Here is a 27,847-nt window from a genome sequence, read left to right as displayed (position 1 = left end):
AGGGATCCATCTGGGAGAGCTTTCTCACTCTGGTTAGTGTGTCAGCAAACCCGGAACATTTCACAAGCCAAGTCCTCTGGTAGAAAAGAAAGCTGATTTAGTATCCTCCCACTTAAATGGTCTACAAATTATAATTGTACACAGCAAGGGCCTTTGCAACAAGATAATTTGGATACAAATTAACACAGAATTATTAAGGTTGTAAAAGACAGATGTGAAGCTGGTTTCAAAGGGCACCTGCCAGAATTTCAACAGCTTCAAACGTGCCTTGCAGCTTTGTGTTCTAGGTGTTGCAGAATAAAGCCAAAGCAAAGAGAATGAAGCAGCAGTAACTCAAGCTGTTTATTCATTTATTTATTCATTTATTTAATTTTAAGATGCTTTGGTGGCATTTCTCCTTCTCCGTCACCCTGGCAGGAAGTTGAAGGGAAGACAAACATTGCCAGAGAAGCCACAGCAATGCTCTACATCTGACTAATTACATCCAACTGTCCAGTCTCTTCAGAAATGGAAAATACGACTGTTTTTGTTTTGGCCCCAGGCACTTCTACAGACATGAATCATTTATTATCTTCTTCTATGTAAAGCATTTTCCAATCAGCTAATGAACACTATAACATATTAACTACAGGCATTTAGAACACTGTAAGGTCTGATGTTAATGAAATTTAATTTTCTGATGTGTACTTAAAATGTCAATTCATGGGGATTTGTTAGTATTTCAGGCATAACATTTTAAAAGCATCTTCTCTGAAAAAGCCTGCTGATCCTGATTCTCAAAAATCAAGTCCACCTCTACAACCCTTTCTACTTCTCCATTTCACAATGTGAAGTGATTTGTGAGTACAGCGGTATTCTCTGTTGAACCAACAGCTTGAGCACTAAACCTGCTCTCATCAGCATCCTGGTAAAAGCAGAAACTCCTGAAGGATTGTCTGCAGAGTTTAAGTGCTATGGAGTACAGCACAGACACATAATTACAGCGAATCAATGAATGTACATAAGGCACTGGCTTAAGCCTACGGAACTGAAATGAACGTACATGATGTTTTCTTAATCCTTACCCATCAGCACTCATTTTCTCTGCTTCTTAACTCCACAGGGTTTGTTCTTGTAGCCACGTGAGAATATTTTAAGCAGACTACTCCCAGAACAGAAGACACTATCTGTTTTTGAAAAGCAATTGTAACAGGTATTAGTGAAAGTACACAGATGACAAGGAAAGACAGAGGAAGACCATTTCTTTTTATCAGTAAAATTGAGAGGTTGTGGAATTTAAAATATTTAAGTGAAACTTATCTTAAACACCAATATTTGCCAAACCATCTTTGTGTCTACTCATCTGACCTGCATCTTGCAAGCCTCTAGCAGCAAGTCTTGAGGGGATATGGCTCTGAATACTACCGTAGTTAGCAAACATGCTCAGATAGCCTGGTTTTATTGGGAGGTCAATTTCAACACAAGGACAGAGAAAAAAGCAGACTGTGTCTCTCAAAGGGCTCATGCAGTCTCTGTTGCCGATGGTTGAATAAAGCCCCAGGAAACCTGCTCTGACCTCACAGATGCCGGTGCCTTGAGCTGGAGGTTGGACTACAAACCTCCTGAACTTCCTTCACAGCTGAATGAAGCTACGGTTCTAATGCCATCTGTAATTCATAGGACTTTACAGCAATTTGCAAAATATTCCTAAATATAAAGTCAGGGAGAGCACATTAAACATTCTGGTTCTTCCATCTTTTATAACTGATCCCAAAGCCTAATTCTAGAAACACTCTTCTCTGCAATCAGGCATATATTCAGAGGAATTCGGACGAGGTGAATGCAGCTTCTGCGCCTTTGCCTGAAGACAGAGATTGGCCTCTGCTGCCTGATGATGGAAGCTCTACAGCTGGACTTCTCAGTAAGAATTATGCCAGTCAACTTAGCACCCCCTTAGCTGTTTTATTTCCAGCATCTCTGGGCTAAATGCTACTGCAGTACCTCAACTTGTCTTATACACATCTGACCTCCACATAGCCCTACTTGATCAACACCTTTACAACTCTCCCTACCTCCCTCCTTTGTGTTCTGCAGGTTGGAACTGTGTGAGCAACAGAGCCCGTTTGGTCAGCCTCAGATGCACAGATAAAAATTCTTATGGATACACGTTGCAGAGCACATGAAATACACCGAAAGGCAGTTCATCTATGTAATCCTTCTATCCTTACCTCAGCAATATGTCTCATTTTCAATGAACAAAAATACATGATTCATGTTTCCACTTAAAAAAAAGATGAACTGAAAATAACAGGGCCCAGTGTTGTCATCTGCTGCTTTTCAATTAATTCACCTTTGTAAGCAAGAAAGAAGACAATTTAAGGAGCAGAACACAATATTTCTCAAACACCTGTCAGTGGCCCAGGGAAGCTCTCCTGCAATAAACCAAATTTCAGACTTTTGCTTCCTCACACAGAAGGACAAGCAACAGCAAAATTTCACATTCTATATTCAAATGCATCACAAATGCTACAGAAAGTCTTTAAAGGTATACAAATTACACTGAAATGTTCTCAAAACAGGCATTAAAAGAACACAGGGCAAATTCAAACCTGTGTCATCAAGTCTGAATTCACCTATGTGCTTTATTCACTTAAACAGCTGGCTAACAGAAAACATAAATTTGGCCTGAATTGTCTCTGGTTTCCATATTCACCTCAGTTCTACACGGTACTCCTGGTAACCAACCTGCCTTGGAACACTGCCTGTATTTCATCAACATGCTATTTGAAGCATGTCAGAGCTTTGCATCACTCTGAATGTTAAACTTGAGCAAATTTTTGTCTTAAGTGGGCAATATAGGGTACTTGATTCATTCTACAGGACTCTGAAGAAAGAAAACACAGCAAACAACTGAGAAGTCTTGGAAAATAAGTTGAAAACTGCAAAACACCGCTCAAAGCAAAAGCACTTTGCAAACTACAGTAATGAATATGTCTCCAGAAACTTTTTACACTGGTGGCTCAAGAATAACAGAAGATGAACACTTTTTAAGTGTGCTAATGTTAATTAAATCACAGAATCATGCAACAGCTTGGGTTGGAAGGGACCTCAAATGATCCTTTCTGTTTTCCATACCCAGATGGCTGCTTGCTAGAGCCTAAGGAAATGAGAAAGGGAACAAAGAACGTGCTGAACTCATAAAAGCTGAAAGTATCTAAGGGAAAACATTTTGAGTAAAGAAAGTCACTGATTTGCTACTTCCTTTCTCAGCCAGCTTACACAGGCCTCCGGAGCCTAACAACCCGTGACATGATCTGTTCAAGCCTGTAGAGAGGTGTCCTGTAATCCCTCCATTTAATACAAAATTCCAAGAAAAATAATAAAGAAACAGAAGAAAAGAAGGAATAAAAAGATGTGTGGTTTCTTACAGGGTGTTACAAAACCTCCTCCTCACATTCACAGTAATCCAGCTAAAAACCTAGTTTGAATGCAAGTTTTCAACCACACAATATTATACCTCTAATTTCCGAAGGAACTCCATACTGAAAAGCATTTACTGTAAAAGCAGCCCCCCAAACTCCATAAATCTGGGAGAAGCTTCAGACTTCAGTCATGTAGACTTATTGTTATCATCTTTTAAATCCTTTGAACTGGAGAAATCAGAATGAAGATTTAAGCTCGACTCAAGTATTTACATGCCACATCAGTGCCAAAATATCCCACATTCAGAAAAAACTCATTCCAAATAGAATATTTCCATAAATGTACCTGAACAGACACATCTGAAATGATGATGGGATCTGCATCTGTGCAACAAAAGGCTGCTGCTCACCAATAGAATCTGTCTAGCGATGAAAAAATTCATTAAGATTATTCCACATCAAACTAACTGGCCATAAGAAAAGGACCACTTCTTTTGCAAACTCAGGAAACCTCCTTTTGAATTTGAGACAGCTACTACAGAATTGCTTAGTTCCATTTTCACTGATAGTTTTTTCTCAGTCCAAACAAAGTGAGTCTAACCTCCTCATTTAACTTTTATACACAGTTTACAACTTGGCAAGAGCCAATGCATTGGCTATGCATTTTTTCCAGCAATGGCAAGAGCTCAGCAATTGTGAAGCCTGACAAACAAAAGGGTAACAGGCAAAATAGCAACAAATATTACAGTGCCTTAAATCATAATTAAAGCAGCTCCCTCTAACACTTGTTTCCACATGCAAATGGCTTCAATTAAGAGTAAAAATCACAGCAATTGAGGGGGGATTTGATGGGATAACCTGTCTGCTTAAAACCAGTGAACTAGAATAAGGAGAGAAGATGCACAGGAACTAAGAGAATTCTTTCCCTCTTCCTCTCCTTCTTCAACACTTCCATGTTGGAAAATACCTTGCATATGGTCCTAACTTTGTACTTTTTTGGAAGGCTGTAAATTTTAAGCAGCAGACAGAGAATTCTTTTATCTTTTTTTTTTTCTTTCTTTTTTTTTTTTTTCTCTTTCAATTCCGAAAAATGGGAATGCCCAAAATAATGGTGGAATAGGGCAAAGCCACTAAGACTATGGAAGAAACAGAACAATTCAAACTCACTAGAATGCAATCTGCTTGCATTCGTAACTGTATTTCAGTATTTCATCTTTTCTCAAAAGCATTCTGAGAACTCAAGCTGAAGTCAACTTATTAAATGTTTCACAATAAGCAGCTGACTACAGAAAATCAGAGTTCCAAATGTTTACATAAGTAGATGCATAAGAGCTGAAAGAGGAATAAGCTTTTCAGGTTTATTTATCCTCTAATTTGGAATATAAACTGAAATTACTATTCTTAAAATCTCTCTGTAATTTACAGAAAACATTAGGAACAGACTTAAAGTTCATAAAGAGTGAAGACTTAACAAAGCATTCACATTTAAATGCAACTAAGGTAACTGCTATTTTAGTCCAAAGCATAGAACTGCTCATTATCTCTTTAAGACTGGGACTGACCAATTCTGTACTCACAGGAGCACACTTTTTTTTTTCTTTTTTCCCAAAAAAGGAACAAATAGTCCAAGATGTCAGATTTAGAAATAGAAATATTCATTCCAAAATATATTTTAGAAGGATTAGATCATGATGAGAGACCAAATAATGTCCAGAATTTAAGGCATCTTCCCAATTGCTTGGGAACTATTTTGCTGAACATGACAAACAAAAAAAACAAAAATCCCAGGAACATTCATTTCTTCTTGACACAATATCCTATTTCTGCATGACTTTATTGATGCCATTTCACAAATGCAGTACGGACCAGAAGGCCACAGTAATAACTTCAGCTGCATTCTGAAGATTCAGACCACCAGAATGTCTTCTGGCCAGTTAAAGGAGTGTTAGACATGGGAGTGCTAAATATACGACGAGAGAACTGTCTGTGATCTGTTGAGGCATTCAAAAAACATCAGCAGTTGGTAAATCTACTCTTCATTTCACACATTCTTAACTCTCTCTGTACAGTGTCACTGTTGACCTCTGTCTACTGCAGCTTATAACATCGATTTCCTACCCTCATTTTAATTTCTGCCAGTCTGTTGAAGGACCTTATTGAGCACCTATCAGAAATACAAGCACAACATGCATGTACTCAGGGTAGATCACTATCTCCTTCTGAAGACTCTCAACACATTGATTCTTCCCCTGAGTATAACATTCATTTGATTATACACAGATTCTACTCTTTTCATCAACATTTCTCCAGATTATGCTGTTACATAATTTTACTGAGTTTACCAACCATGCCTTCCCCAAACACAAATTTTGCTATTAAAAGAACACAATAAAGACTTCATGCTTAACATCTTTCCAATGTCTGCTACTGGAATGGCATTTAAGAAATGCAGCACCACAGTGATAGTAATTCAACTATTCAACTCTTTAGTGCTTCTGGAAGTGGTAGGTGCTCTGATACTATATAATTGCTCATACTGTCGAATTCTCATCTCTTCTCCTGACATTGCGTTGAAATTTTGTTCTGACACACTTGCAGGAAAGAAAAGTTAAAGGATGGCAATGTCCACAAGTTTGCTTCACTTCATCAAGTATTATTTTCAGATCTTCCATTCTAGCCCATTCTTCTCTGAGCACTTTCTATTCTGAGGCCATCAGTTAGCCCCACAGACTATACTATTACTAACATGAAATCTTGTTCTAAAACCAAGTTGCTCAAAAGAGCCATTAATAGAAAGATACTATATATGTCTTCAAAGCTTCAGAAATGACACCAGACGACTGCTAGAAAAGCTGTGTTTCACTGTTCATCTGGAAAGCAGACCAGAAGCAAAGCCTCGTATCAGCTGAAACAACCATGCTTTTTTACTGTGTATTTACTGGTAGCTCAAACTTTATTTTGCCTGCTATTGCATTGCTTTAAACATTATAATATCCAATCAAGAGTACTATATAGATTGCTCCAAAAGTAATGCCTCTTATTTATTTCCATGGAAGCTAGAATAGAGACAAAAAGCCACAATAACACTACTTGATAGAACAAATTCTCAGCTATAAAACTCTGTTTTTCAACATAGTCACCACTATTAGCTATGCATTTTTTCCAGCAATGAACAAGAAGCTGCATGCTGCACTTGTGAAAATCTGCATCAGTGGAGGTGACCCACCATTTCACACCTACTATGATGGTGCTTTTTCTATGAAAATGCTGCCTACTCAGTCTGTCTCTCATTGCAAGTCAGAAGGTGCCAAATTCAGACTATGCTATGAGTGTGTATGACAGTCCAGCCAAGAATGGCAATGTAATCTGTGGTCTACAAACCGTCATTATTGTGTTGCAGGAGAAAGGCTTTGTCCTTCTCTGGCTCAGCAAGTCTGAGACTTCAGTTTAGTTGGTGTCTCGATGTTGTAGTCAGAATGGATGGTTTGTATGGGTTTCAGAAGGATTATCCCTTTCCTATCCCAAAAGACAGTGTACTTCACTTTACCCAATGAGGGCTGCTTCTTTAACTTTCTCTTCAATGGGGAATTCACATGTCACTATTCTGCAAACTGTCATTATGACTATGGCTTATAGTCATGATACTATGTCTCAGCACCAATAATGATGTCACCTTCAGCCTCCTATTGATTCAGTAGGTCCTGACAAACTTGCAGGTGGTGTACTTTCTGTTCTTGTGTGAGAATTTATGTGACCCACCTAGTGTAAATATTCCAACATTGCCACCATCGTTTCCAACTTATTGACACCAATGTTCAGTTCTTTAGACAGTTACCTGATCATAATCTGCTGATTTGCACAGATGAGCTTATTGTGACCCTCCTCATTTTGTTGTGTGACAGCTGTGTATGGCCATCTGGAACGTGGCTTATCTTTCACACTGTTGTTGTCACTGCTGAAATGCATGGCACACAGCCTCAATGTGCTACACCCATTATCTGGTCTCCATCAATATGCAGCAATTGTTGATGAATGTCAGTGGCTGACCTTTTTTTTCTGCACAGAGGAATTCAATTCCACACCTTTGCTCCATACACACTTCCATGTCAGACACCATTTGTCAGACTGCCCCTCTGCTGCCTTTTGTCACATGGCAACAACGCATAATGAAATATAGGTGGGAAGGTTCAGCCTCTGCTGCCATACCACTAACATGTGCTTCTGAAGTTGTGGGCCATCATCATAAAGTAGGAGGCATTACTTTTGGATCAGCCCTTGTATAGTCAGATAAAACGTGAGAATTCTGTTTTTCAGATCTGCTGACTGAACACTAGTAGCCTCTTTACTAATTGCATGCCAGATCTCCATTTCAGAGTAGTAATTCCATATTGCTACAGGCTACAGACATGCATCAAATTGTTTCAGAAGTTTGAATTTGTTTTCCCTCAAGAGTTGGAATGCCAGTTTGTGTGTAGCATAGATACCACTCAGCTTTCAAACAGCACAGTGAATTGCAAAAATTTATAAGAAATTCCTCCTACTTTTTTTCAAATCAAAAGCTTTTCTGCATGCACCCAGCTCTGCAAAATCTACAGGCTGGCAGAGGTGAAAAAAGAAGAAAAGAAAAAGAAAACAACAGCAAAATTCTTATTTCTATTTCAAACAGAAGACTAAAACTGAAACTAAATGTTGTTCAGATAGTCACTATAGAAATCTTGTTTTGTTTTGTTTTGTTTTGCTTCTTGTGTTTGTTTTTTTCCCCAGAAAGTTGTTAGTTCTAGAAGTCAGCTGCATGCACAGCAACATTATCAACACAAGGGACTCTGAAATGGAAACACTGATTAGAAATACTGTTATTCTCCCCATTTTGTCTCTTCTAGTCTTATGCTAAAAGCCTTAATCACTGTTACAATCACTGTACATTAAAATTTAGAATACTGCACTGCTGTCACACTGTTCAATTATATGCTACTAAAATTAATTCATAAGCCAGTATGTACTGAAACATTAACGTTTCAGGTTATCTTGGGATGTGTATGAAATGAATTTATCACAGATGTCTTAAACATAATCAAGCTGAAGTTATTTACATATGAAAAATTTGAGCATAGCTGTGTGGGAGTCAGAGCTCCTTTTAATGTGAGAGCTTATGATTGCAGCACCTCTGTTCCATGCTGAAATCAATTCCACATTTTCTACAAAACATTTTTTTCAATGATGAAAATTATTTTGATGGATGAAAATAGAAAGTTAGAACTTTTTCTTTTAGAACTATTACAGATTACAAAACGCACTTTAAAAGCAAAACGAGAAAGTCAACACAATCTCACATCACACCTCTGTTTTAATGAAATGACTTTTCTGGAAAATATTCACTGGCAAACACCCAGATAACTCTCAATATAAAAACTGACACACACTTTGACAGCAATGGTTAGAGCTACAGTTACATTCTGAATGCCTCTTTTTGTCTCATGCTATGCAGGGTAACAGAAATGACAGTAAAAAGTTTAGCCCATGGACTGTCTGAAAATACAAAAGGAGAAAACGAAGCAAAAGAACTAGGAAGTTCCTTTTATCCTACAGTGATTCCAGTATGTAAGCATGCATTTATTATCTGTGCTTTACAGGAGCTCCCACAGAGCATTCCCTGGTGAGAATGTTGGGCAATTCCAAAAGGAGCTGTTATTCAAAGCACTGTTTCAGAAACACTCAAAGGAAATGGCAGGAAAAAACTTCGTTATATCACCACCTAGTCACTGTATTTTTCTCACACCTTTGCAGGAAAAGCCGCCTGTTTTTTCACTATGGATAAAGACAACATTCAGTTCTGTATTAATGAATGTATGCACAGCAGACTGGAAGGAAATTTAAGTGAGCTGCAGAAGTACTTCTTCCTGCTGCCTTAAGGGTACAAGCCTGAGGCACACAAGGGCAGCCCTCCTGCTGAGTCACCATGCTCAGAAAGTACCCCTGGCTTTCTAAAGGCCTCTTGGAGTCGGAGTGCAGTGAAGCCCAGTCTTAGTCCCAGGTGTCAACAACAGTCTAAAGGATTATGTGTAGAGCCACTTACCAGAGTCAACATGCACCAAAGACCTTCCAAGGACTTTCAGTGGAAATGGTGCATCCAGTTGAAAATAGGTAGTTTACTCAGTTGACAGAAAACAGATTGAGAACTGACATTAATAAATTCACTAGCCATTTTAACTAGCTGTGCTGGGACTTCAAGAATAGCCAGTAATTAACTAAGAATTCACCCAGGTATCATCTGGAAAGTTACAGAGACACAACATCTTGGTATCTTACTGTAAGAGGTGACCCTGCCAGTGGGAACAGGAGGATGGGTCTGACCCATAGATAAATCCCTATCAATGGAGTGTCTCCTCTCAGCTAAGTATTAGCAGAGGGACACATTCATGCTCTTACTCAGGTGAGACTGAATCAGGCATCCTAAAACAAGGCTTGCGTTGTTAATTAAGTTTGGGTTGAACCCAACGTCTGGTACAGAGGTGGGGCCTTGACAAACTGACACCTTCACAGGGACAACATCAAGTTGGGACACCTCAGCCCTATGCCAGGCATCTCTCAGCAGCTACTTCCACCAGGCCTTGGGTGAGATATTAATTAGCACATCTCCCCTCAATGTCAGTCCAGTGCTTAAGTCAGACAAGCAAGTTGCACAGTTCCCAGATTTGTTCATGTCCAGTTCAAGATAACCATGGTGATTAATTCACATTCTTGCTTTACCTACAATTTTCTGTTGATTTACAGTCACTGTATTTTGACACAGAGAGCCTGGTAATTTCCTACCATTCCTAATCTGGCTTTAGAGGGTAGGATCTCTACAGAAAAAGACTCTTCAAAAAAGACCTTCAGGAAAGTGTTCCTCTACATTTAATGCTTTTGATACCTTTCATATATTTAGTATCTAAAACTCAGAATTAAGAACTGTATATGTTAGCAAAACCCTTTTTCACACAACCAACAGTATGAAGGGGAAACCTAATGGTGACAGTAATGGCTGAGAACAGTTGATACAGCTGCAGTCATCTTCTTCATCATTAGGGAAAACTTTCAGTCATAACATTACCTCTCTACAACATCTTCTCCATTCCAGCAGGTTGAGCTGTCTCTCATCACCAGATCTCCATCACACAGTCTTTCTGCTATTGAAGCATAAAAGGTTCGGGATCGCTTCATATAACTGATGAATTCTCTGCAATGGAGGAAGAATACATTTAACAACAGTACCATATACCATCTAAGCACCTTGTAAACTTAGTCCTCTATGAAAATCAAATTTTAGATCCCACAGAAAGATTAAGTCAACCAAGCTAATTAGTATTTATTTTTAGTGCATTTCCACTGCTACGTATCATCCATTATCACATACTTCCATACAAAGAGCAGTTTCAAGAAATGATGTTAACACCTCAAAATTTTGAACAAATTCATGACTATATCCTCAAGAGAATAAAAATAAATAAGAAAGATAAATACATAAGAGTGGTAAATATACATAATGTACATAAGAAAGATACATGTAATTATTATTAATAAAATTAATTATTTATGCAATTAATGTATAAGAGAGATAAATAAAGAACTGTCAAAATACTCCTGGAAAAGGCTTTCTAAAGCTAATGTCCCATGACAAAACCTGTAATATGCCATTAAACACACATGGAACAAAAGAACAGAATGGTTCCTGTCTCCTTGGGACATGGTGGGGCCATTTCCTCCCCATAGTCACTGGAAAGAAATTTCTCTCCCATCAAGTCTGGCAACATGCCCACAGGAGGTGGTTGTGCCTGCTGCTTTGGAGAACCACCAAAATTCCTGGCCTGTACAAACAACCCATTTCTGATTACATGCATATGGAGAAATGCCTTGTGGCTAAACTGCTGCCTCCATAATCTGGTTTCTAGCTGAGGCAGTGATAAAAATGTACACTGTAACAAAACAGGTGTTAATTCAGAACACAATTGGGAGCACTGTGATACAAGAAATTATCCTCTATCCATAGATTCAGAAGCTCCTGGTTCTATTTGGTATAAGATAGCTAAAGACGTTGATAAGGAGGTCACAGAAATTCACTAGAGTTATCATGGTGCTGTCTGTCTCCTTTCGGAAGGCCAAAAGACTCATTCTGGTATACTTTGGCTTCTGCAGGACAACACTATCAGGCAGGACAACAGTGTCCAGAAGAGGTGTCTGTGGATGCATCTGCGTGGAGTCAGGCACATGAGCTGTCAGGATGGATAACTTTTTGGAGAGCAACAGCTGCTTTAAAGAATGTTTAAGGCTACTGCTATGCATCTATCCTGAGGGCTGAGGCAGGGTTATGTTTCCACATAACTGTCTTCACTTCCCCTACATTTTTTCATTTATTTATTTATTTATTTATTTATTTATTTATTTTCCATCCTATCTAACATGTGACTATCCTATTCCAGATAAATGAGTCAACATATGGTCCTACAGAGCAAGATTACCCTAACAATGCAAGAAAGTTGTCATTGTAAGAGAAATAAATAAGCAAATAAATAGGAATTTTTTGTTTTATAGGGAAGAAACCAGTATTTCTACCTCTTGACCACTCACAATAACAGGAACTCTGTGTATGTACACACTGTAGCTAAGCCTGGCCACCTCTCTGACAGAATCATCCTGAAAGCATTTATTAATGGAAAGCTGATACAGAAGCTGAAGATTTTAAGTCCTCTAAAGGCAGATTCCTTTGAAGGAGTTAAAAATGACCCCTTTTAATAGAGGCTAAAGCTCATCTTACTCAGTTCAACCTAAGAGGCTTTAACTCCACATTTTCAGCAGCAGAGTTGTGACATTTCAAAACAGCATCTTTGCAAATGAAAATCTGTATGTGCAACTCTTAACTAATAAAAGCATTTAGTTTTCATCAATATAAAACTAAACACGCTAGGCAGAGAAAGCAGTGTTTCCCAGTGCCCTGCTGTATAAAATCAGCACACACAAAGGTATGCCAATTCCTAGATTACAGCTGAAAGAGAAGCTTACAATGGAGATGAGCAAAGTGTTGAGTCTAAGCAAGTCACTTTGTTTTCATCCTTACCGACAGATTTTTTTCAAACTTCTTGATTTGTCATTCTTTGAAGCTTTCAGAGGCAGAGAACTGCAATAGGCCAGGAAGAATGAGCATCAATCAGGAGAGAATGGGGAGCAGGAGAGAAGCAGGAGTTCAGGCAAATGAGGGGGAAAAAATGAGAAACAAAAGAGAAAAGTAAAAATTATTTGAGAGAAAGGTCATCAAGCACATGCATAGGATAATACAAGAAAATAAATAAGGAGGAAAATTGTCATGAAATTTTTCCAAAGAGTAGATGCAATTCAACATGTCAAAACAATACTGAGGAAATACAATGGAGATTTTGTTTCTCCCCATCATTTTCAATAAGAGCCGAATAACAAATGCAGCACACAGCCAAAAGCTGAAAAAAAATTCAGTAGGACTCAAATTAACCATAACCAATACCAAATGGAAGAAGTGTGCCCCGGTGGCGCAGTGGTTAAAGACGCCGCCTTGCAACACTGGGGCCCGTAGTTCGAATCCCCCCTGTGGTGCAAGTGGTAGAAGTGCAGCTCTGCTACACAGAGGCTCGAATCCCGGGAGCTGGACTCGATGATCTGTAAGGTCCCTTCCAACCAGCACGAAACTATGAAACTATGAAACTGCAAATATATGAGTCTATATAGGAAAATAATGGGAATGATTATTATGGAAAGGGGAATACAAATGAGTAGAACTTGCTTTCTTGTGCAATGAGCAATTTGCTCTGTTAACAAGGAATGTGTACACAGATATCTTCTGCTGTTCATTTCTGGACAGACCGCACCAAAGACTGCAAAAGAAAATTATACAAAGCAGGATATATGGGCTTTAGGACTGTATCTGAAGAAAAACTGGGGAAAAATCTGGCAGTTACTGCAGGTTCATTTTTTAGGCACTGATATCAGAGGTCCCTTCAATATTGTCTTTAACATCCTGATGCAATTTTCCATTAAATGATTTGAAAGCACATTCTCCTCTTTCTTACACCAGTACTCTTAAGTATAAAGTAAAGGCAATGCCTGGAGTACAGTCTGCTAACAAACAGATTAATAGTTGCCAATCCAGTTAAGTCTTATTGGAGAGAGACAGTACCTCCACCTCCCTCGCTAACTCTCAGAACACTGCCAATTTACGTCCTGTTTTCTGGGAACCAAAGGCCAACAATGGCCACAGGACAGGACTGACCTGCCATGAGCATCATGCACCAGCCACCACCACTGAAACAGTGCTTCCAACACAGCCAGACAAAAAGAGAAATCAAAATTCACACCAGGGAGAATTTGGACTAGCCAAAACTTCTGCATTCATGACCCAGAAATGTTTTGTTTTTCTCTACAGTAAATTCATTTGCATTTGATGTTAATAGTCTACATTGTATTAGCACCTTACTACTTAAATTTCAATAAAGCCACATGATACCTGACCCAACATATAAATTTAAATAAAATGGATCATCTTGACTTCCAGTATTCTTGAAGGTATTCAAAATTAGTTATTTTAAGTTGTATAAGACACATCTGCAAACCCACAGAAAAACAAATACCAGAATATCATTTCAAAGCTTGCTTCCTTCAACTAGGGACCTAATACAATGTTGTATTTTTCTCAAACGTAACAGAATTCTGCAGAAAGATTTCTATCCAGTCTATGCTTAGTGGCTAGAAATATTACACACAGAAGAAATGCCAAAAGGCATTTTCCAGGAGTCTGAACCTTGACTCATGTAGATTGTGCTGAACTCAGCAACAACATTCCAATCTACTGATTTAGATTCTGTACATGCCATGTACATTCTGTGTACCATCATATGGTTTCAATTTTCTCATCTTTACTGTATGTTATAGTAACCTCCACGTTAAAAAATTACAGCAGCACCAGTCCTGACAGCTTCAGTTAATCACTGAATGCTATTGTATAATGGGAAAAAAAAAAAAAAAAAAGTTTAAAAAAAAGTTAAAAATACATAAAAGTCCTAAGATTAAAAAAGTAGGACCACTGTAAACACTACTTATGAGTTGTAGTGCACTTTTGCTAGGACATCCTGCAGTGATTATTCAAGTTTTACCTCCTTAATGTTATTTTCCTCCTCTTACTTAGCTCTGCATAGCGAAAAATAGGAATGAGATGTGGGGGAAAATAAAGAAAATCTCACAGGAGCCTATGCAGTTAGAGGAGAAGAAAGCCACAGAAAGAAGATCCAGCTGCTGCATCAATTTAGGGAGTGTGCAGGATGATGCTCCACTGAACAGCACAGGGTGTTCCCTTGAGTGGAACCTCCTCCAACCAGACACTAAAAGACAGAGGGCCAGAAGAAAGCCCCACTCAGCTAAGAGAAACCATCTCAACAGGCCTAGCTTTCAAACATTTGAGAAGCTTTCGTTCCACTGAACAGGTAAAATCGGTTTCTCAGACTCTTTGGTAAAGAAGCTTGATTCTATACTTGTCTTAGCAGAGGTGTAGTACCTTTGGAACAAATGCACATATGCAAGTATAAACTGGTACTAGGTTTTTAAGGGCATCTATAAGGTCACATTCCACAGATTTGCTGCTACCCTGACTGGTTCTTTAAGTTTGAAAATATTCTAGTGCATTAAGGGAGCCATCGCTTTTTTTGTTTACTTGGGGAGTGTTTAGTCATTTCTTCTTTTATTTTTCTTTCCTTACTGTATAAAGGAGTTGCTCTCTGTATGCCATTTGAAACAAAGATCATTTGAAGAGCTGTGTACAACATAGACAAGCAGCCTGGGATGAACCCCAGTGTGACCTAGAACCTAAACTGGCAGACAGCTGACATTACTGCCCCGGATTTTTTAAATTGTCAGAAGGAACAGCACCAAACAAGATTCACATAATTGCTCTCATAACCTAGGTTCCCTGCAGCAGTTACCTGTCACTAAGTGCCTTTTGTACAACCAACTGCAGCACTTATTTTACTCATCATCATGAAATTTTATTGCCTATAATTATTTTTATTGATATACGTGATTGAATGATAGATGGAAAACAACAGAAGTCATTCACTGTGGGTTTTTTTTTTACTGTTTCACAATCACAGAAACAATGTACAAACTTTCTGCTATATGTTTTATCACAAGCTCTGGAAAACATTCTCCACCTTTTACTAATTATGCCTGCATCATTAACTTTTGATGCATGAGCTGTCCACAATACTTACTGATGCTATATTTCAATAACACTTAATCCTAATTCTATAATGGCAGCCTAACTTTAGATGCTTGGGGTAATGTAATTCTTAGTGAACAGACCAAGTCTGGAAAAGTCTAACCCATAGAGAATAGTTCAAATACATTTTCTTTTCCATTTAAATGGAAAGAAAGTCTTTTTCACTTACATTTTAAAAGGTGAACACTCAAATAATTCCAGAGGTAGGGAAGGGATCCTGAAGTGGAAAAGAATTGCTGTCATGATACTAAAGACACCAATTCTGTGAGAGGTCACTATTTAACAGACTGTTAATTCTGCCTTTGTTGTTGCCAGAACTTAAGTCCCAGTGAAGTCAATGAGTTATCAGAAGATAGGCTTAGAATCCTATGGTTTAAAAACGTATTTTGTTAATAAGACTACTGCTACTCTTTGGATTGTTACTGCTGAATTTATTAATTTTCTTAATGCCCTTTTCTCTCATATTCCATGTACATAGTAAAAAACAATTCATTCCAAGCACTAGCACAAAATGTTGATTTTCAATTTTAAACTACACAGTTTACACAAAATTACTGCCATCACTTTGCTTGCTGCTGTCTCCTACCTGTATAATTTTTTCTTATTCTCATAAGCTTAGGTGATAATTAAAATAAAAACAGATTAAAATTTCATTTTCACAATGTGGACACCAGAACCCAGGCTACATAAATGTTAATACTGCTCTTATCAACATGCAGAGACACACACAGCCTCCCTGGGAAGATTAGTCACTGTTTTTATTTAGATGCTTTGGCCCAGAACAATTCCACTCACTTTGCTGAAGTTGTTCCAGATTTACACCGGTGTTACTGAAAACAGCATGTCAGTCAGAAATACGTCATTGTGATTTTATGGTCAGTGGGTTCTGACATCTATTCATGTAACATCAATGAATTGCAAAGACATCCTTCCCCCACCTTCACATTTACAGAAAGCTAACCAGGAGCTATGCGAGGGAAAATGAAAACCACAGAGCATCAGAAAACCATCAGGAAACCATGGAGCAAGGACACTAATGCCAGGACTGGGGCCAGTGGCAATAATTCAACATTCCAGTTACTCAAACGGCATACAGCCAAAGAACAGAAGCCAAAATAGGCACAATATCCTAAACACAAGTAGTTCTGCTCTTCTTCTGTTGTATAACAAGCCAGACAGGCTGCAAGGAATCTTACCGTCTGCACCAGTGAGAAGGGAGAACTTGCTCTTTCTGCTCTGTAAAATCAATGACTTTGTGTCATGGTAATGAACACATTACCTTTCCTCACATTTCCCCTTATCATCTCTGCTCTGGGATAAGTCTACATCCTCTGGGTCCTGAGCAATTGCATTTTAAGTACCATAGACTCAACCATGGAAAAAACCTCAGAGTTTATGAGGGAAAAGCTTTCATCATTTTCATTAAAATTTTCTGGAAATAAGAACATGTTGGTGCTAAGTAGTGACATCAAGTCTGGCCTGGTTTTTGTTTGTTTGTTTGTTTTGAGAGATCTGCAATGCAATATCACATACACATTTGTCTAACTATCAGCAATGGCAATAGTGGAGTATGCATGGACAGGATGACAGAACTGTGTCTCTGGCTTAAACACTATGGGACAAGGAACCAACAACACAAATTGTGAGGCAGAGAGTCTATCTGAATTCAGCAGTTGCTTAGGGTTACCTTCTTTTACTGTTCAGACCAGTATGAGCCAACACAAGCGTCTGGGCTTCAGTTGCTTCCTTCAGTGGCATTATACGGCCTGATGACAAGTTCCCTCCTCGTTGTTTGGGCTCTCCACACACTTTATCAACCTGTATGAATGGAAGAGAAAGAAAAACTGTGTTTGAACAGTGAGACTGATTTATAAATTGCCAGCCTTTGGGCTTTTTCTGCAAGAGAAGATATCCAGGAGACAGAAATAAATTATTCTTCTTTTCAGGATCTAGAACCTAGCTGCCTGCAGAAGGATGAGGGATGAGCTACAGCGCAAAAAGCATTGTTATCAGAAAGCCATCAGCAGTTGTATATATTTATGTCCACAGCAGTACAGGACAATTTCCTCTGTCTTAGTAGTTTTCCAGAGGAGATGGGCTATCTGAAACCTATGTGTGCCCCAGTGGCGCAAGTGGTAGGAATGCCGCCTTGCAACACTGGTGGCCCTGGGTTCGAATCCTCCCTGTGGCGCAAGTGGTAGAAGTGCCGCTCTGCTACACAGGAGGTTCGAATCGCAGGGGGTTGGACTCGATGATCTCTAAGGTCCCTTCCAACCCGCACGAGACTGTGATACTATGACTATGATGATGATACAAGATTCCTCCAAAAAAACAGGCCAATTGAATACGAAAAGTGAGAATCTGTGCAGGCATGGCACTTACCATCAATCTTAGGCATACGAACCACAGCCTCATCCAGTATAATACGCTGTAAAGGAGGTAAAACTAGCAAGTGAATGCAAATGTACTGGATTAACCGTGACATACAGACAGCAGCCAGAACATGAGTCAGTCACCTCATTCATTACTGTCTATATTGCGCTTGCCACACCATGGACCATCACCACATCACCTTAAAACAGAGCTTTGTAAAATAAAATATTTTCATCCTTTTTAAACTTTTGAAGGAAAGAAAACACTATGGAAATGAAAATATAAGAAACAAAAATGTCTTTCTGAGCACTCTGGAGCTCAACAGAGAGTCTACCTGAGTTACAATCCTGCAAAGGATTCTCTCTCTTCTGTGCCCTGGCTACAACATAGAGACCAAATTCCCATCGCAGGTTTCTGCAAAAACCATGTTGGTTTAACTAAAGTTTATATCTTTAAATTATACACAAAGCAAATTGTGTCACTATTGCTTTAACCAACTGCTGGAGCACTTTGGAAAAGAAACGTAGTTTTTGTGAACGTGACCATACAAGAGCAACGAAGAACTTTTCTAGTTTTCCTCTGCAAAATTTCCAAGAGAGACAAGTCCTTGTCTTTGTTATGAACCAATAGTTTAAGCATCCAAATGAAAATACTCATTTTGTTTTGAATTGTGCTTTTGAGAAGAAAGAAATAAGATCATCTATTAAGTTGCCAAATCTTAACTTCTGGGTTTTCTTTCTAATTGATACTAAGAGCTTCCTGCAATTCAACCACACTACTTTCAGAAAAAAATATTTCTCAGTGGAAAATTGTGCCATTCAAAAGAAGGTGAATCATTTAATGAAACAGCAGGTCCCAGTCACTATTTATTTTTATTTTTATTTTTTATTGTTATTTTTATTTTTATTTTTATTTTTTGCCTTGTGGGCATTTTAGTGCTCCCCTTACCCAGTACAATATAAAATACTAGAAAACCTACATAATTTATACTATTGCACATGTTTTAACCTTTAGTAAGACTAACAAGATGGGAGATAAAATTATAAAATATTATTAGTAGTAACAGAAATTCTTTAATGACTCAGTTGAGACCTGAACTGCCTTTACAAGGAAGAAACAACTACAGTTAGGCAGACCCTGTCAAATACCATTTGACACATTCGGGGTCAATATACTGTGTGAAACTGGGCAGAGGATTTCACTGGTGTCGCAGAAGGAGTAACAGGAGCACACAGTGCACAGGTGGCCCCCATATGCAGTGCAGAATGTTCAGTCCTTTAGGCTACTGTGGACCACCAGATATTCTTTCTCCCCATCCTCTGCAGGGCAGCAACGATACCACCACGGCTCCAATGTGCACACAGGTGGCTTGAAAACGTCTTTTGATGTGAAGACCAAGCTCTTCTTTAGCTCTTGAGTTACTCCTCATTTGTCCCATCTTTTTTCATGTTTTCAGTGAGTTGAAGAGAAAGCTAACTGCATTATCATTACTTAAATGTGAACTGTGATGTCTCACTGGAATACTTACAATTCAAAGTAATAAGACAAAATGCTGAATCGTATGATATTTAATTATATATTCTCTCTAACAGTTTACTGTTTTTAAACCTACAGTTGAAAACTTGGATTCCTCATATATAAACTGATTAATCAAGGTTTCAGAAATATATACATTTTTACTGGTCTTAAAGTTGTTTTTTTTAAGATATACACCAACGATTTTACCTAAATATCTTTCAACAACCATTAGCTACATTTCTCCTGTGAACTCTTTGTAATGAAATACAGACTCATACACAGCTGGATTATACAACCTCTTACTATGTGTACTTTAAAAGAATGACTATTTACAATTATTAAAAAGGCTGAACAAAATAAATTGGAAAAAAAAAATCTTATTTGAAATCTTTTGAACTGTTACAGCTTGAGCAACCTTAAACACTGAGGTCATATTTAATATATCTTATATAATCAAACAAGGGGGAAATGTCATGCCCTTCCAGATACCAAGAGTATCTCAACTCCCTGAAGCAGGAGACCTTTTCACTTGTTCACAGTAGTAATTTTCTTTGAGGCTCTGTATTCTAAAATATTTTCTAGTGATTGAACTTATGAGATATTACAAAAATGCAGACAGATTTTCCAGAAAGCTATTTCCCAAGCTGAAATGTAGCAAAGTTCTGTGAAAACCCAGAGGCTGGGTGACAGAATCATAGGAAGACATGAGTTAAAAGGGACCTTAAAAATCATCTAGCTCCATCCACCCTGCCACAGGCAGTGTTGCCAGCCATCAGATCAGGCTGCCCAGGGCCCCATCTAACCTGGCCTTGAACACCTCCAGGGATGGAGCACCTGCAACTTAGGGCAATCTGCATCAGTGTCTCACCACCCAATGAGGGAAAGAAAAAAAAAGAAAAAAAAAATTGCTCCAAATATCTAATCTAAGTCTCCCTTCTTTTACTTTATTCCCTTATCACTATCTACTCATGATAACAGTTGGCCTCACTCCTCCTTTATAAGCCCCTTTTAAGGACTGGAAAACCACAATGAGGTATGCCCAGACATTCTCCAGGCTAAACAAGCCCAGCTCCCTCAGCCTATCTCCATGAGGGGTGCTTCAGCTCTCTGCTCATCACTGTGGTCCTTCACTGGACCTGCAACACCAAACTGGGAGGAAGTGTCAATCTGCCTGAGGGTAGGAAGGCCATACAAAGGGCTCTGGATAGGCTGGATCAATGGACTAAAACCAAGTGTATGAACTTCAACAAGACCAAGTGGTGGGTCTTGCAATTCAGTCAGAACAACCCCAGGCAACACTACAGACTTGGAGCAGAGTTGCTGAGAAGTGGGAGTGTTCAGTTTGGAGAAGAGGTTGTTCGAGGGAGATATTATTGCTCTCTACAGCTTCCTGAAAGGAGGCTGTAGTGATTTGGGTGTCGGCCTCTTTCCCCTATTAACAGCAATAGGAAAAGAGCTAATGACCTCAAGTTGTACCAGAGGAGGTTCAGGATTCTTTTTTTAGGAAAAAAACTTCTCAGAAAAAGCAGTAAGGTATTGGAATGGACTGCCCAAGGAGGTGGTGGAATCACCATCACTGGAGATGTGGTATGGAGGGACATGGTTTAGTGGCCATGGTGATGACAGGTTAATGGTTGTACTAGATGACCTCAGTGTTCTTTTCCAACTTCAATGATTTTATGAGCCTGTGGTTTTTTTCCAGCCACCAGGGACTACACCTGACAGCAACAACTTTTCAAATAAGATGGAGAGTGGCTTGGCAAACAAGAGCCTACTCCCTCAAGACCTTGGGGTGCATGTCATCAGGCCACACAGACTTGTACGTGTTCAGCCTCATGAGGTGATATCAGACTTGCTCTGCTTTTACAGTGGGAAAGATTTTGCTACCCTGATCTATGCCTAGAAGCTCAAGGACTTGAGCAGCATGGGAAGCCTGACTGCCAGTGAAGACCAAGGCAAGAAACTCATGGAGTACTTCAGCATTTTTCATGTCTGTTTAAGCCAATTCTCGCATCACATTTTTCAGAAATTGTGGAGCAGGAAGTTAACCTCAACAAGCCTCCTGGATTGCTTGCAGCCAGACACGGTGCTTTCTCAGAAGATATCCAGGTGGCTGAAATGCATGGTCGGGATGAAAGCCTGTGAGTGCAAAGCATTGCAAATGCATTGGTATAGAGGCACTTCAGCTGGACTATCAGCTGTGTTGCCTTCTTGGAGAGCTCTCCTAAATTCCTCTACAACAAATCTGAGTTTTTCCCCTGCTGTATACTAAAGTGGTTCTTCTCTGCCACTCAGAATTCCATCCCCTCCCCCCATTTAATCTAGTTTAATGCTTTGCTAATCAATGTGGACAGTTTGCTGCTACAACCTCTGATACCATGCATCCCTCTTCCTGGTTACTGTTGGCTGCTCAGACCTCGGGCTACAGACTGCACCCTGCACACCCTAGTAACAAGTTTCAAATTAGAACTGAGGGTACTGATTTCAGCTGTGAAGCTGGAAGTGAGAGAAGCAAGAAATAGTGAATTATGGGGCAATCAGGTTTCAATTTTCAGACTTGTATGCCTGCTATGATAAGTAATTTTGGTTGAGTCAGACATACACTTGTCACTCTGTTACCACACTGTCTCAAGACACCAACAGGAATCTTGTTTACTAATTGATCAAGCCAACCACAGAAGCACATAATGCAAATATAGCATGCTTTCCTTTGGAGTGGCTGCCACCTATTGCTATACAATACAGTAGAATTATTGCAAAATGCTTAAGAAGAGTGGGATCACATTCAGTAAAATGTAAGCCAATGTATGGTCAAACCTACCACAATTTGCTCATTGCCACTGCCTGTAACTTCCTGAACAAAATCTTAAACTCAGTGAAAAGAGGCAACAGTTGGGAAGATAAGACATCTACTGTAAGGAGAGAAGACAGCAAATAATTTTTTATTTAAAATATTCTCTTTGTCATACAATACATACTAGAAACACTGCATCTTGATGATAGCAAAGTTCAGCCATAAACAAACTATGGAATTACTAGTTCAAATCCTTACACAAGAAATTTGTATTTCTTGTGAAAGGTGAATATAATTGGTTTTAATCACAGTTTGAACCACAGTAGTATTTTAGGTTCAATTCTGTAGTCAAAATACAAGTGTGTCAGAAATATATACAACAAAGTCCTGAAGAAAAATCACATTCTGCAGAAATGACAGGAAACTGTAGGTGAATCCTACATATATATAACTATAAAGTATATGTATAACTACAAAGATACTAAAATAAAAATCATTCTGATACTTTCAGGAAACATCTGGGCTCCTGATGGGCAGATATCATCATCTTTCTAAAGAAAAATACAACAGGAAAGAAGTAATGTTTTAGCAAGAATGAAGAAGTAATGGAATACTATTTTCTGATAGGGATTAGCTGACACTGAAATCTGTTTTTAGCTCCCTCATTTAACTCCATCCATTTTAATGTTTTTGCATGCTTTGGCATGCTACTGTTTTGCACCAGAGGCTAAGGAAATCTGGTCCCATCTTCAAGCGCAGAATGATAAGGCACTTCAGCAACCAATCTCCGAGATGGCTTTGTTGCACCTCCCTAACTGCAGAAGTCTGTCACTGCTGCTAACAGTGACAGTGTCCCTCCTGTCTCAGCCAGGGTATAAATGATAACACTAATAGCATTTGGATGCCAGCTTGTAGAGCTGTTTGACACTGTATTTCAAGATTCTTGTGTTTTTTTCCTCTGGGAACTATATCCCCCATGCAGAAGGGATAAACAGCCTGGAAGGGCTACTTAAAGCCTCAAGAAGCTAGAATATGAAATTAGGAAATTCAGAAAGCTCTAATAAACTCCCTACCTTAAAATGTGGGCTGCAAACTTCAGGCAGTCATTTCAAGGCCAAGGACCTTCCTTGACAGCAAGTTCAATTGGAGCCAGCAGAGTCCTGGAACCAAAAGGGCCATCTGTACCCTGGGAAGCACCAGGCCCAGCACTGCCAGCAGACAAGGGAAGGGATCGTCCCACTCTGCTCTGCAAGTTTGGGTGCATGTAGGAAGGATATAAGCTATTAGAGAGCTTTCAGCAGAGGGCAACAAAGGTGATTAAGGCTGTAGGAACAAAGCTGGAGTCTGGTGCTCATCTATACATAGTTACTGCAATTGCAATTACTACAGAATTATGGGAATTATTTTGGAGAGCTGGCCAACTCGACTGCAAACAGTCATTCCTTGTATCTGAACAAAAAAAATTTGAAAGTAATTATGAGGAACCTAAGCCAGATATGATCCATGTATAACTTGGTCACAAAATTCTCTGAACATACATTGCAGGTTCAAGTCTGATATACTTTCAGAGGTGGGCATCAGCAGTCAAGTATGTAGGCACAAGCACAGACAACAGAAATCATCCTAGCAGGCCTTTTTGCACTTTTCTCCTTAAGAGAGCTCTGAAGTGAGGTGTTTTGTCTCCAGTCTTTAGATAATTTTTTTTCTCAGAAGTTTCCACGTGTCTGGTATATCCAAAAGAAGGTAGTAAATGGTAAGACATTGAAGGATCCATTTTTGCTCATTTCATTACTTTGATTTGGTGTCTGTACTATATTACATTAATTTTATAGCTAGTTACATAAATAGCGATTCTTGTTTTACAGGCTCTCAAATAATTTGAAATGCTTCTCAATTCACTGTGTATTCTGTACGGCTCCTCTTTCCCTTCCAGGTAGTTGAAAACAGAGTGATGTGAGCTGAGGANTCAAATAATTTGAAATGCTTCTCAATTCACTGTGTATTCTGTACGGCTCCTCTTTCCCTTCCAGGTAGTTGAAAACAGAGTGATGTGAGCTGAGGCAGAACACCCGTGTGACAAAAAAGGGACCCTAGGTCACATGCTTAACAGCTCCTGGCCAAACTTTCTTTGCAGTCAGAGAAGGGCTAGAAATTAAACATATCCTAAAAACCAAGCTTCAAGAAAATATATGGAGGAAGCTCTCCCTAAGAAGCAGAAGCGTTTACTCCAAACCTCTTTGAGAAAAACCTCTCCTTTTACTATACCTTGATGTTTGAGTGTGTTCAGGCATGTATATTTAGGGAAGAGAGCATCTCTATTAGAACAGGTTAACGCTACAAACATGACTCAGACTTAATAAGAAGGGTGACATACTCTGCGTTCTTAGAGCATCATTTTACCTAAACAGAAAATACCTACCTAAAATGGTAACCATGTGCAACAAGACAAATGTTCATCCTTTTCTGGCAACATTTTAAAATTCTTGTAAGACTTTATTTTTTCTTTTTTCTTTTTTTTTTTTTTTTTCTATTCATCACAATAAGTAGGTAGTTGAGCATGTAAAATGCCCAAGCTTTTTTTTGCAAGACACTCTGAAAATGACCTAATTAAAATGTGGGAGATCAGAAGTCCACAATGCTTTAACACAGCAGCTGAAATAATGCTGTAAATTCTTGCAAATACTAAATAAACATCAATAACAATGTCAAGACTCCCAGAGAAGTTTGGAATGACCTTCAAATTTATAAATGACATCAGTAATTAAAAGAGACTGGTAAATACATGCATTCAGTCCTTTCATTAAATTATACTTAATTTCAATAATCATTTGCTCACAGTTGCTGTCAAAATCAGTGTTTTCATGTGTTAATCTTTTTCTGAACACAAATTCAGTGAAAACAAGAAGTTATTCAAGACCTCCAACAACAGCAAACAGTGTAACAACTGAGGCAGCATCACTTTTTAAAAATATTTAGAAGACATTTTGCACACTGAGATAAGTACATTATAAGCAAGTTCTAAGGCTTCTCTCCTGTGCCCCAAAGAAATCTCTTACATGTTTTCTTCTCACTCTTGAATCTCAGGCAGATGTCACTGGGAGTTCGGCATCAAAAAGGATGGAGACACTGCACTGACTGGAAAACACTACCTTCTCCCCAGAAAACAATAATAGGATGTTTAAAATGGGATGCCTCAGTTGGATGTGTGAGACCTTAATCACAGCACAAAACATCTCAGACAGGGACACAAACCAAGCAGCAGACATAGCAGGAGAAAATACAATGTGCATGACCATACATAAAACTCTCAAGGCTTTTTCCAGTGTTTGGGTACTTTACTGTAGATTCATCTCACAGCTCAACAGAACACCATCAAGATTTGGTGGCTTTGTTTCCTACCTCTAAAATGCACACAGGTCTTGCTTCCGTAGAGGGAACTGAGGACTAAAGTCACACTCTATAATGCTGAAATACCAGCAAGTCGTTAGCAAGAGAAGTATCAAGACTGATTTATCAACACTGCAACTTTCCCATCACAATAGGAAGTAACTATTCCCATTTTTCAGACAGGGAAGCTAGGGCAGAGAGATTCACAAATCTGGGAAAAGCATGTAGAGCAGGCTTGGAACCAACCACCTTCTGACAGGCAATTTAGTTCTCTGACAATTAACTCATTCACTGTTCAAAAGCCCTGGCGAAGTGCCTGCACATACTTTCCTTGCCTACCCAAAACTCTTGGGTATGCAAAACTGGGCTACAAGTCTTACAAGAGTTTGGTCTCACCAATTTCCATGGCTGCCTCTGCAGACCCAAACACAAAGACAATCCAGGCAAGATGCACCTAAGCAGAAGTCCAAGACCACCCAGCAGCACAGCAACAAGAGTTGGCAGTCATCAATGCAGCACAACTTACTCTTTATGGCTGTAATTAAACCACCCTGAATACACCAGTTTATTTCACTCAGTAATTGTTTTACTTGCTTTAAACAGGAACTGGAAGCAGTTGATTTGAGCTATGTGGTCAATGCTCATCTGCTTTTCAAAACATGTATGAGGATTTTTTACATGAATAACATGCATTTCTTTACTTCCTTCAGAGCACTAGAGAAGAGTTTATTTTCTCCTTTTCTCCATTCACAAGAAAGCAGTACTGACTCAAATCAAAGCTAAATTAAGCCACTGGTGTTTTCAATGCATGTGCCAAGAGACATTGCCCTCATAAAAGCATGCCCATGGTGATGTATAACAAAGGCAAAGAAAAAAAGTAATTTACTGTGAGCTGGCTTTACTTCAGTCCCCACCTCCATTCCACAGTCTGCAGCCAAAGCTGGTGAAGCTGATGCTTGGCAGCAGGCTCATGGAAAGAGCAAGCTGGCCAAGCTTCCTGCTTGGCCACCTGTCCCTTGTGTTTCTTCACACACAGCCACCTCTGCCTGCAGCACTGAACCCTGCTAATTCAAGTTCCCCAGGCACTACTCTGCAGAAGGACCAGACCTTCCCCACCAGAGTGCCACCCCAACAGCAGACTCATTTCAACAGTCTCCCTGTGCCATAAGGTCCCATCAGTGTTCCTGTCCTGACAGAGCCGGCCACTCTCACAAAGCCTTACACAGCAGCACTCATCTCACACAGCATAAAAATAATTTCAATTCCATAAGTAACTGCTTAAAGAACTGACAGATGTGGAGGAACCTAGTGTACCTTCTCTTCATAGACTATTCTAGCATGCCTTTCTTCATAGCAGCATATCAGCTAGACAGCCTGTCATAGAACAAAATCAAACAGTATCATCTTCATCTTCTTCCTTATTGTCAAACTTTATTTTCTTGCCCTGAAACTGTACCTTCCCTTTGTGGTTAGACTGATGATCACTGTTCCCTCAGCTGCTCCCCAAAAGACCTGTACTCCAGGCCCCTCACCAACCAGGAGGTACACCAGTTTCACTGACCTTCCTGGATACATTCCAGGGCATCAATGTCTTTTAGCACAGTGAGAGGCCCGAAACTGAACAGAGTGCCCAAAGTGTGGCCTCACTAAAGTTGAGTACAGGGAGATGATCATTCCTCTGCTTCTGTTGTCTGCACTATTTCTAATAAAAGCCAGGATGTTGTTGGCCTTCTTGGCTACTTGGGCATACAAAATGATCCAAGGAATGAAATACCTTCTCTACTAGGACAGGCTTAGAGAAATGGGGCAGGCACATTAGCAGAGTCTGTTTTGACAGGACAAGAGGAAACTGTTTCAAACTAAAAGAGGGAAGATTTAGACTGGTTATAAGGAAAAAGTGTTTTATGTTAAGAGTGATAAAGTACTGGCACAGGTAGCCCAGAGATGTGGTGGATGCCCCATCCATAGAGACACTCAAGGTCAGGCTGGATGGGGCACTGAGCAACCTGACTTGATGTCCTTTAAATGCCCCTTCCAACTCAGACCATTCTATGATTCTAATACTGAAAAAGCTGTAAAGGTAATGAGTCACTAGTGACAAGT

At 39.2% G+C, this 27,847-nt stretch overlaps 1 protein-coding gene across 5 annotated transcripts in view; it reads right to left on the bottom strand.

The window, feature by feature from the left end:
• The window catches only part of LOC107317829 (glypican-5-like), a 319,637-nt gene that overhangs the window by 197,753 nt on the left and 94,037 nt on the right, over positions 1–27,847 (bottom strand). For 4 of the 5 annotated variants that reach the window (XM_015870947.2, XM_015870949.2, XM_015870944.2 and 1 more), the window contains 3 exons: positions 17,360–17,490; positions 12,493–12,552; positions 10,492–10,617 (listed from right to left, as the gene is read on the bottom strand). In XM_015870947.2, the coding sequence (XP_015726433.1) occupies positions 10,492–10,617; positions 12,493–12,552; positions 17,360–17,490 (317 nt within the window). The remainder of the gene's footprint in view (positions 1–10,491; positions 10,618–12,492; positions 12,553–17,359; positions 17,491–27,847) is intronic. The other variant, XM_015870946.2, reaches the window with a different exon arrangement.

This window comes from Coturnix japonica, chromosome 9 (assembly GCF_001577835.2).
Source record: "Coturnix japonica isolate 7356 chromosome 9, Coturnix japonica 2.1, whole genome shotgun sequence".
NCBI lineage: Eukaryota > Metazoa > Chordata > Aves > Galliformes > Phasianidae > Coturnix > Coturnix japonica.
This window is presented reverse-complemented; position numbering and strand designations above follow the sequence as displayed.